Source organism: Rhopalosiphum padi, chromosome 3 (genome assembly GCF_020882245.1).
Source record: "Rhopalosiphum padi isolate XX-2018 chromosome 3, ASM2088224v1, whole genome shotgun sequence".
NCBI classification, from domain to species: domain Eukaryota; kingdom Metazoa; phylum Arthropoda; class Insecta; order Hemiptera; family Aphididae; genus Rhopalosiphum; species Rhopalosiphum padi.
The window spans coordinates 12896460-12908850 of NC_083599.1; the positions used below are offsets into that span (position 1 = coordinate 12896460).

General features: G+C 29.9%; 1 protein-coding gene across 1 annotated transcript; it reads right to left on the reverse strand.

The window, feature by feature from the left end:
• LOC132926547 (uncharacterized) lies at window positions 1-2384 on the reverse strand. The gene is made up of 4 exons (XM_060990908.1): window positions 2116-2384; window positions 1067-1176; window positions 774-909; window positions 1-707 (listed from the first exon to the last, which is right to left on the reverse strand). Exons 1-4 carry the CDS (start codon window positions 2257-2259, stop codon window positions 453-455), a joined length of 645 nt encoding a protein of 214 aa, XP_060846891.1. The 5' UTR covers window positions 2260-2384; the 3' UTR covers window positions 1-452.
• Between the last annotated feature and the right edge of the window lie 10007 nt (window positions 2385-12391).

Consider the following 12391-nt stretch of genomic DNA (forward strand, 5'->3'; position numbering starts at 1 on the left):
AACAAACCAATTATATCCGTAACATATATAGGATTACTAATCAAACAATAAGTTTATACTTTTAAAACAATACAAATAATAAATATTTAAATATTCCATACTGTAATAGTTAATAGTAAATATTAAATTAGATCAGAAAATCATTAAAATTTGGCATTTACTAAAATATAAACAAAAAAAAATTCATATTAATTTTAAATAGGTATCTAATTTAACATGTAACATAAAATTATGAATAAATCAAACTCCAATTTTTGTAATGGTTATAAACTATGGATACCAAAAAAAAAAAAAACACCTGATCTTAACGACTTTCTCTGTCCTAATATTTATTTATGACTCGGTGGTAATAAAAAATAATTATAAAATGCAATTAGTCAGTAACGGTATTGAAATTAAAAACGTGGTAATAATAACTACAAAAAATATGGAATCAAACAGAAAAAGTAATTTTATTGACGGGTTTCACGAACACCGGAAAGTTCATTCAATTGTTGATTGATTTCAGCTTGTATGTTCTCCATAACGCTATCGGCAATAGATACAACGCCAGACATATCGATAGGGCCTTCAGCAAGAGCTGGAAGATTGATGGTTGATGGTTCTATCTTTTGTAAGTATTCGGCATTAGGATCCTTGGGTGTTCCAAAAACAACAATACTTAATACCGAGAATTTTGCAATCACAATCAATCTGTTTGTCCATATCTAAAAGAGAAGAGTAATTAAAAATTAAAACAATTAAAAATCAAGTTAATTTTATGTCTCAATTACCTCGTTTTCACAGTAAAATTGTGTATTGTTTTTTCCGTCATAGTTGAATACACCCAATTCAACATTTGCTGCAGCATATTCTTCATCCACATTGTTGCATTGAAATGTAATCTGAATTTGCCCAGGATCGGTTCCTCTGAAATTTAAAAATTTAAATATTATAAGAAGCAGTAGCGGTTTGTCATATTTTAGCTATAAAACTATTCTAATGGACTGCGGAAGTGCGGAACACGTAAATAATTAACCACTCAACTATTGAACTATTCATAGTTAATTAAGAATACTTTGTTTACCCAATAATGATTCCTCCGTTTGCAGATGTCGAATACATTGACGGAGAAAGAATACTGATGTCACTGATGTTCACAGGTGTCTCAAAATTGATTACACTTGAAGTAACCTCCTATAAAAATTAATTATACATGATATTAAGTTATAATAAAATACAAAATACAATACGTATTACGTAAGTATAGGAAAATCTAAACATTATTGTTGTACGTTTGTTTATAAATCAACATTTTCTTGCAAAATAGGTATTTATCTATAATAATAGTAAGTAATTTCCTATTCAGCCTAGAAACCAATGAGATACTGCCGGACCGTTATATTAACTATGAATAAATAAACGACAGGCGGGCGCAAATATAACGATGTAGGTAGTTTGTCATACAGTCTACTACGAACTCGGTATATAGAAACGAATAGGTAGTACGTTGGAAAGGTCGATCAGTTTATCACCCAACCTTAAGTAATTGACCCATCGACACACGAACCGACCCGTGTGCATGGCGCCCATTTGAGGGGCACCCCCCTCCACACCACCCATTTAAAAATAATATTAACTTTATAATTTAATAAATATTACAATAGTGTTATTACTTAATGACTTGGACATCATAAAACGAAGAAATGTACAGTTTTTATTTACCGATAACTAATAATACATTTGATTATAATTTATATTTTCGACTTTCAATTTCTTCCTATAAATACTTTATATAACTTATTTTAATTAACCATGATGTACCAATACAAATATTAATTATATAAATAATTTAGCATATAATTATAGCATGTATTTTATTATATATTTTATATATTGAAATTATATTACGCTTTTATTTAGCTTAAATTTTTTCGTCCCCCCCCTCCGCCCCAAACTTTTAAAACGTCACCTAGATAATAACCTTTTAACCCAAATGAACGAAAAGTCAGTCATACGCGCTTTTATGACGGACCAGAGAGGACCTTTGACTAACGACGAGCAGAGCAACAGAACAGCGGCGCGCGGGGTACTATAGTGAGCGAAGCGTTATCTCGGCGGTCGTTTCCCACTCACCCTAGCTGTGACGAACGAGTGGAAAATCGTTTCGGAGGCCAGCACGCGTTTCACGGACTCTTTTGGCTTGCACATGTTGTTGTCTGATGATGTGGTTTTGTCGCGGAGCTTTTTCAACCTTTCGGACCGACGCTGATTAAGCATTGAGGGTATACTCGGCGAACAGGCGACGTGTGCACAGTGCGTACGGTATGCGAATGGAGTGATTACTGACTGACGAGCGGCGGTCACTGCGACTGCCTCGACCTTCGGCGGCTATGGTGAATGACGACGACGCGGGAGCAGGTCGAGGACCGACGCTCGTTGGATGGTCGACAATCGGCGGCGGCGCAACAGCTAGTTCCGGGACGCCGGTCAGTGGGCCGCAATCGATGACGCCGCGGCTTCGGGTCGTCAAACTTATTGGCTTGTGGCAGCGTCCCGGGGCACGTTTAGCACCACTGGAAAGGTGGATCACGGCGCACGCGTGTGGGTGTCTGCGCTGGTAAGGCGGCGTTCACATTGGTAAGCAGACGCGCGTCACGACGGAATAGGCCTAGACCACGAAACTTCTACACGAAACTGCTACACGCACGTCGAGCGCCGTCTGTTGGTGGTGCCGCCGCTCGACGTGGGCCCCGAAAAAAAAATTTGTGGACTTCGACGGGTGCTTGGTAGTCGTCGGGCGCGCATAGAGTCGACTGCAGTCGGCACTTGAAGGCAGTGGACGCAGATGTGTTAGACACATTTACATCAACTATAAATATATATATATATATTATATACTATACTTATCACTTATTAATTATTAATCTATAGAGCGCGGATTTGTATACATCTGCATATATTTTATTCTGGTTGATCGTATGATATGCTAAGCGAGCACAACAATTTGTTTCACGACATAAAACGATTGGAAAAATGAGACTTTTTTAATTCACATTTTTGCATATTTCGAAATTGTTCTATCTTAAGGGCTTATTTTACAATATTTTAATTGTATATTTCATCATTTTTTTTTTTTTTGTTTTTTTTTAGACATTTTTGATTGTCTTTTATAATAATATAAGAAAAAAGTATTATATTTTTATAGTTTCAATTATTATCATAATAAATTAATAGGTATACTTGTAGGTGTAAACGGTTTTCCTAAATATGACCATAGACCAATAATCGGGGAGATGAAATGTATAGGTATACCAATAGATGACGAAATTGATGAAAGTGACAAAAAATTAAAGAAAAATAGATAAGTATCTATAGCAGGGTTCCGTAATTTTTTTTAATATATATGATATCGATTAAATATTCAAAAAATAAATTCTTTTATCCTAATTTTTTATGCTTTTTTTATTTTTCGTGCGTATTTTAACATTTTAGTGCATACTATATTTATACATATTTAGGATTTTTAGCTAGCGCATAACATTTGGTTGGTTTTTAATGCGTATAATTATTACCCGTAATCACGGTTTAAGAATGTTGCAAACGATGATTTATTTCAACCACAATTTCTCAATATTTCGTCAATCGTGTCGACGGGCTTAGTATAATGCCTACGATTGTGTACTCCCAAAAATTATTTATTCTAATATTACTCGAGATCAATCTAGCGGTCAATACCGGAAATCGTCGTACGTCATCACGATTATTATCGTGTAGTTGCTAACCGTTACGAGAGGGAGCTACATGTTAACAATATAGTTGGTGCGCGCTCGGAAGCGCTTCGCTCTTTCTTTTACACAGTACACACCGACACTGACAATCGCTTTCCGCGTACATAATAATTGCTTTTGTCAATATCGAACTCCTTCGAAATGATAGGTATCGGTGTAATCGGTAGTTTATAAAATGGTCGTGTGCGTAAATAGGCGGCGGGTGACTGCGCGTTTATTTAATTTTAGTAACTCTTAATGCGATCTAGTGGATATATTAGATTAATCTTTAGAGAAAGTAATAATGCGTTATTAATAAAATAATCCATTATTCCCATTATAATGTTAATTATATCGTTTAGAAATAGTTATTAATTACAACATTTTTAAATAACCTTTAACTTTTCAAAACTTTAGTTTTTTTTAAAAACTCATCGTCTTGTACTCGGAAATATTGTCAAAATTTAATTTTATCATAGGTTTATTTACTCTAGAACCAAAATTGAGCGAGTTCTGCTCAGACTGCGTAAATGCGTTTTGTCTATGATGCGCGTGGGCTAGAGAGAGAAAACAAACAGTGCGCTGACATTCTCTTAAGAGTACGTCACACCCGCATGTGTTGTCTCCGTCTTACACACGTACGATATAGGTAAAATTCGTTTACGCAGTCTGAGTATGACTTGCTCAATTTTGATTCTAGATTAAATATACCTATTATAAAATTAAAAGATGAAAATATTTCGGAGGACAAGACGATGAGTTTTTTCCATTATGTCTAATGTAACGTTCATTATAACCGTTTAGAATTAGTTAAAATTTCAAAATGTTTAAATGACCTTTAACTTTTTTAAATTTTAATTTTCTAAAAAAAACTCATCGTCTCACCCTCCAAAATATTGTCATATTTTAATTTTATATTAGGTATATTTACTCTAACCCCAAAATTGAGCGAGTTATACTCAGACTGCGTAAACGCGTTTTGCCTATGCCGTACGTGTGTAAGACGGAGACGACACATGCAGGTGCGACGTCCTCTCAATGTTCTAAGCAAAACGGAAAAAAAGTAGGCAAGTAGGTAACAATTAACCGGTGACCGGTCTGCTGTACAAAGTAGTCGTCGGGTGTACACTGCAGTCATCGACTTACTTATTGTAATAGTGTAATGGATATAGATGTATTAAACTGAATTCAACAAATAATTGCATACATAAATGATTCTGAGCGGAGATGGTTTGTCAGACTACATTATTACTAATTATACATAATATCTACAAAATAATTTGTACGTTTTCATGATTTTGACAAATTTTGTTAATACATTAACTTAAAACACTTATTTTATAATTATTATTACTCAATATTATTATAAATATTAATTTAAGTAAAAGTAGAATATTTTATGACCAATACAAATACAATCAATATTTTTAAAATTATAACTGAATAACAAAAATTGGTCAAGTTAACATACATTTTTTTTTAAATTTCTAGTAAATAACATTAAGAAATTATCTTGTATCAAACTTTCAAATTTAGGTACTTACACTTTAAGATATTATTTATTTTAAACTAGAAAACAATTTGAAAATGTTCGTATTTTTTATGATTTTCGTTAAAATTTTAACTACATAGGTAGGTACTTGTAAAAATAAGTTATGACTATATATTTTGGTTATTTATTAAGTATTGAAGTGTGGTAAGAGAAACTATAATGAGACACTTGCATTAAATTATCAATGGTTTTTAATTTTTTATCCAAAAATTAGTTGATATCTAATAAAATAAAACAACATATTTCATATACTTATTAATTTAGGGTTAGGATGTTTATGATTTTGCTTATTTCTTTTAGGTTGTCTAATAGCTTCCATTCTTCTATGGAAATGTATTCCATGATATCTATATTCAAAATATCAAAATTTTATTTTGCATATAATTACATATTTTACCATTTTTAAATTATTTGAAAGTACACAATAGCACAATTTGTGCTTTTTTCTGTTTTTAAACGCATATTTAATGGTTTTCGATGCAAAATGCTGAAAAATACCGTAATTTTTTTATTTTATTATAATAATCAGTTATAACTGAATCTGATATAAGTTTGATTATCTCTTTTTTACAAAATATTTTACAAACAATCGCTTATTTATTGTTGAGAATTTAAGAGGACGCCATACCCGCATTTGTTGTCTCTGTCTTACTAACGTACATCATAACAAATTTTCGTTCAGTAGAATGCATTTTGTGACGTTAGCTTTAATATTACAGTAAATTTACCTATTATAAAATTTAAAGGTAAAAATATTATCTAGACAATGACATATGCTTTTAATGATATTATCATTTTAAAGTGAGTTATAAACATTTTAAAGTTGTTATATTTTACATAGCTTTAACTCACATTAAAATAATAATATCATTAAAAGCATATGTCATTGTCTAGATAATATTCTTACCTTTAAATTTTATAATAGGTAAATTTACTCTAATATTAAAGCTAACGTCACAAAATGCATTCTACTGAACGAAAATTTGTTATGATGTACGTTAGTAAGACAGAGACAACACATGCGGGTATGGCATCCTTTTAATATGATTATAGGTTATACGCAGTAAAGGCACCTACTTAAATATAATTTTCGATAACTCTCGTCAATTGTCAGTCAAAACTTATTGTATATAAATGTATACATATTCATACAATTTTTAGTGCATAAACATCTTAACCTCTACGTATTATTAATGTAGTTTCTTAAGATTTTAGTACTTCGACATTATTAAACTTTCTAATCCTAATTTTTAATCGATCACTTAATCAACAATTTCAAACTACATAATATATCAAACCTATTTTTTTTATATTAGTTGGAACTTCAATTTATCTGTAATTAATACACATAATAGACACCTATCGATTTGCTTGGTTACTTTGTTATAAATTATAATATTCAATAAAAATATTTCTTATCTATATGACCATATACGTAGGTATGTATTATACAATAGACAGTGGTGTATTGCTAAAAATATTCGTGGGTATACGCCTTCTAGATCTTAGGTGTCAATGATATACCTATAACATTGAATTAAAAAAAATTTTTTCTCGCTTCGCTCGAATTAACTAACAATCTTTATTCTAATTATCACTACCTATCACTTTGACCAAAGATTAACTTAAAAAAAATAGTACAGTCTAAGAGATTACAATGGTTACTAACTACCAATAACTTAGGGATTAGTGCACTAATCATGATTGCTAGGGCCCGAAACTTGATGCATTTGCATCTTTTTTTTTAACGATTACATTCGAGGCTCGTCTTTACAGAAATTTAATTCATCGAATATAGAATTTAATAGTACAGTTTTTATTTTGTATTTTTAGTGCATTTTATTCATTTTTGAAAATTCTAACAGGTATACGGGGCTATACGGCCGTATACTCGCGTATCGTCGTTTATTTAGAAAGTATACGCTAAACAAAAAAATTGAGAAGTAAGTATACGCCGTATACCCCCGTATACCCTCCAATACACCACTGACAATAGAATAATATTGTTATTAGTAGGTAAAACATATATATCAGTATTCAGTCGACGTAGACATCATTAATTGTCATTAAATTCTTATGAGCATATTATTATACATAGGTCACTTAGTCAATTACAAATATCGATAAGACCGCCGTTTTAGAAGTACCATATAGTACATATAGGACATTTTCTAAATGCACGCCGGTTAAATGTTAAATGAATAAATAGTAAATACATTTTATAATATATTCTTAATTTATCTACATAGCATTATAATAAAAGCAATTTTAGTATTTTACTTACGATTTATACATTTTATGTCATTAATAATATTATTTAGATGATAATAATGTATACTACGACTGTTGATTGTGTACAGACTACAGGTACGATCTGAGTATCTGAATGATGTGCAAACTAGATGAATTTTCAAATTTTAATCATTTTTGTTAGTTATATGTTAATTTAGTAATAATTATTATTACAATGGCGATACGCAAACGCCGTAGGTCCGGAGCCGTCGTCACCGCCGCAGTAATGAGAGTATAGTGGTATGCATAAGCGGCGGATCGGGGCCCGGGGGACATGTTATATTTTACGAAATTATTTTCGTCGCATACAAAAAATCGACCTTAAAAATTTAAGTTCTTGAACATTTTTAGTTATAACGTTTAAGCCATCAAACCAATCTACTTGCGAGCTCCTCTGTTCCCATCTGCACAATATTTCTGATCGATTAATACCTTATACGACTTTATATGTCCAGCCGTTTGACCTGTAAAGCTGGCCATTGGATTACAACAAATTAGCACTGTTTTTCAATGATGCAACTCCGTTTCCCGTTACTACGCTATTTTTGTTATTATTGACTTAGTTTCACGCCACTACCATCGCGCTGAATATGAACATTTTATTTCAATATACGCGAGTAAGATGTACTCGGTTAAACTTAGCATCTTTTATAATATTATTGAGTATTGTCATTATTGACGTCTAAAACCTCTCATATTAATTCCATATTCCATATTTTATTCCCATTTTGTATTAATCTCTTACTGTTACACCGTATCAGATATACACCATGTTTTAATTATTACTTACCTATAACAGTATATAACCCTTTTTGACATAATACTACCTAATTATTATTATTATTATTTTTATTTTAATAGTAACATATTGTGCAAATATGCAATAATTATTAGAGATATTAAACATTTATGAAAAATTCTGTAGATTGATACTAGAAACAATTAATATCTCAATCAACCTTTCAATATAATACTAATTAACTAATAAAATAAATATAAACTATACACAGAAATAAATTGATCGAACTTATTTGAAAAGCCAAGCATTCCTACTTCGAAGAAAAAAAATAAAAATAAATAAATAAATAGTCCTAAAAAAAAAATTGTTGTTTAAAATATTATATATTATATAAAATATTTAAATATATATAAATTTATTATGGTTTAGAATTGAAAATTGAATACATCTCATAATTCTCATAAATTATTAAAATTGCAAAAAGTAATTCAATCTATTGTGTATTTATAGTTAAATAAATTAGTTTAGTAGTAACATGATTAAATATTTACATATATAATATGCAATATTATGACAGATCGTCTTCGGTCAGAATCGTTTTTTCATAGGCTATGTTTAGAGACGGAACTTAGATTTTTTATATACGTCCGGGGAAAATATTAAAATTACGCCTAAACATAGACCAAGACTGAAATATCTTTCCCTACAATTGTTTTTTAATAATATTGGAATTCAAATTACAAAAATATACTACATACTTATTACTTATTGACTTTTAAAATATAAGAAAAAAATATTTGTATATATTAAATAATAAAGTATAAGTCATATGGAATAGTCTATCAGCTATCTTTATATTCAATAATCTATACTTCTATAATAGGTATATCGCGTACTTTAAATCAATGTCATTAATAGAATTTTGGTGCAGTTCAAAAGATGAATAATGAATATCCTCAATTGTCACGAAAGGCCGTATTGGGACTTTTACCATTTGCAACCACTTATATGTGTGAAACGGGATTCTCCAACTATGTATCGACAAAAACAAAATACCGCAACAGACTTGATGCCGAACCTAATATTATAATACAACTTTCATCAATAAAGCCCAATATTATAGGAATATTCGTAAAAATAAAAAGCAATTTCACTCATCCCGTTAAAATTTATATTTAGTCTAATTAAAGTAATTATTATTAAAGTATTATTATACATAAATAAAATTATTATTATTCAGATTTTTATTTTAACGTGTTTTTTTGAATTAAATATACCTTTAACACAATATTATTATATGATTATAATTATTATTTGCAAAAAAGCTAAAAAGTTAAAAAAAAAAGTAGAGATTCCACGATAAAAGTGGACATCAAAAAGGGTTCCATAGATAACAAAGTTTAAGAAACGCTGCCATAGATCACATCGTAAAAAACGGACGGAACATGACGGATTCATGGGCATAATCATAGACCATAATATAATAAATAATAATATCATGTCTATGGCTTTTTACATGTAAATTCGGCAGTCGACGCTCATTGTTCGTTTTGCAATTACTCTGCATTTCTGCGATAGACTTCGACACAGCAATACCATTCAAAACGCGAAAATACTCAGGTATGGTTTTAATTACATTATATAATCAACTTAAACAGTGAAACCTTTATAAATTGGACAGTGACGACTGACGAGATCTCAAAATAAATAAAGAACAATCGTAGTATAGTTACAAAGCGATTTTTTCGATATATTTTTTTTTTTTTTTTGGAACATATATGTATTTCAACGGGTCAAGAACAACGGTGCAAAAATAGATTCGCGCGAATCATTATTTTGTATGTCATCCTTCCGAAGTAGTTATTTGCGATTTTACGTTTTTACGAATGCGCACAACACTGTATAGGTACTATTATTTATTGCCATCACGCGCAGCGTCTATAATCAATTTTTCAATTTATTTATTTTAGACTTTTGAACTATATATTAGTCAAAACAAATTTTGGCCGAATCCATTTTTTTATACGGTGTAGCAAAAAAACATGCAAATGCATTAAATTCACAGCCTTATAGTTATAAAACTTATACTGTTAACATAAATTTGAATAAATCATTAGTTTTGAAATTATGACATTAAAATACAAATAATTTTTAACGTTTTTATTAATTGAATTAAACCGATACTTACTGAAAATATCGGGTAGACAAGTACATAAATTAAATCGTAATTAGCGTAATCCTCAACATTCTGTGTTTGTGTATATCTCTAGTATTCTCACGTTCAAATGGTTTTATTTAGGTTTCAAAGTAAAAAACAGTGCTAACAATTAAATATTAAGTATTATAGTGACTTCATGCGCCTACCACCTCCTGTCACCAGACTCAGTCCTCCGGACCTCGAATTGGTCCGGGGCTGAAACAGCAACCCTGTGGGGGGGAAGAGTATATCTAAGAATAGTAATCACCCCCTGTTTGCAGTAGCTAATATTCAATGTGCAGTAAAAAATTTAAATGTGCAGTATTTTTTTCGGATTTTATACATTTTTATTTGACTAATATTCAATATTGATTATTGACAATTATTAAGTGGTAGAGCTCGGATGTTGTAGTACTAAAAAACTAGTAAAATTGATTGCAACATTACACTAAAAAATACCAAAAATTGCACATAAAATATTAAAAATTTCACTAAAAAATAACAGCGTTTTGTTAAAAATGTTTTAAATTTTCTGTTATAATCTAAAATTTTACCAAAAATATAAATTTAAATAATTCAGTATTCTATAATTTCTATTCGAAGTAGCTGAAGAACAAATTATAACAATATAACGCATAATTGTAAAATACTAAATAGTCATATTTCACAAATTATTTTTGTGCTGTATTAAATACCTACCAATTTGAAATTATGTTTATTTTATATAACTATATAAGATAACATAGATGTTACGACGGTTGAGTGTCGAGTATATAATTATAAAATAGTTGTAGTTAAATAAGTAAATTCAATAAAATTGCAAAAATTGCATAAAAATCGCACTTAAACCTTTTAGATTTTAATTTGTTAAAATACGTGTTTCGAAAACAAAAATCGAAAAAGCTACATAGTAGCTAAACTGCATGCATTCGTGTCATAAATAATAATAAACTCGACTTAAGAATGTTTCGAGTTATATACCTCAAATATACATTATAAAGTAGGTATATCAAGAGCAATGACAAATCGAGTTATGAAGATTTTCAAATTATTATTATCGCGACACGATTGTATTTGCATACATTTTGTATAGTAAAAACAAACGAGTTTTTTGAGTGAAAACAAAATTGTATTTCTTTTTAACAAAATTTCTATATTACAATTTTTTTTAAAAAACTGTCAAGTTTGGTCAAATATTGAAATATGTTTATTAAACACGAAGATTATCATATTCATATCTAAAATATAAGTAACTAGGAATACAATATTTAGATTACCTATGTAGTTAATTTTTATGGAAAATCCATAAACACGATTTAACATGGTCATAACATATCGCGTGGGGTTGTACACTGTAGTTTTTATAAACTAAATGGTTAATGGTAACGAATAACGATTGCTGTACTTTTTTAACACACTGTGTTGTGTGTCTGAAACGTCATATTATTATCAAGTCCGCTATTTCTGAATATCTGATATTTAACTGTTGAATATTTGATGAAATTAATTAATGTTTTTTGTAGTGAGTGGAGTTAATATTTTATTGGAGTCAAAAGATATTTTATTACGCCTTGACGCCTTGCTATACCACACGTTTCGCCTTAGGCGAGTGCTTTTAACATGTGCAGAGATATGATATCTAATTATGTACATTAGTACCTTATTAGTAATTCTGAATATTAGTAAATAATTGCGATCCACGGTCCACGATTCCACATTACACAATCCCGCACACACATTTCTATACATAGATTTCAGACTAAAATCGTTGTAATTTAATTTTTGTTATAAGTTATCAAACGGAAAATTATGTTGCCGCAACTTTTGATTTTGTAAAAATTTTTTTTTTTTTTTTTAATCAT

Excerpts from the sequence above, each read along its gene's own strand:
- LOC132926547 (XM_060990908.1), bottom strand. The coding sequence starts at position 2,259 with ATGCTTAATCAGCGTCGGTCCGAAAGGTTGAAAAAGCTCCGCGACAAA. Across the intron at positions 1,177-2,115 it reads ACTCGTTCGTCACAGCTAGG|GAGGTTACTTCAAGTGTAAT; the intron begins GTGAGTGGGAAA and ends TAATTTTTATAG. Across the intron at positions 708-773 it reads AATTTTACTGTGAAAACGAG|ATATGGACAAACAGATTGAT; the intron begins GTAATTGAGACA and ends CTTCTCTTTTAG.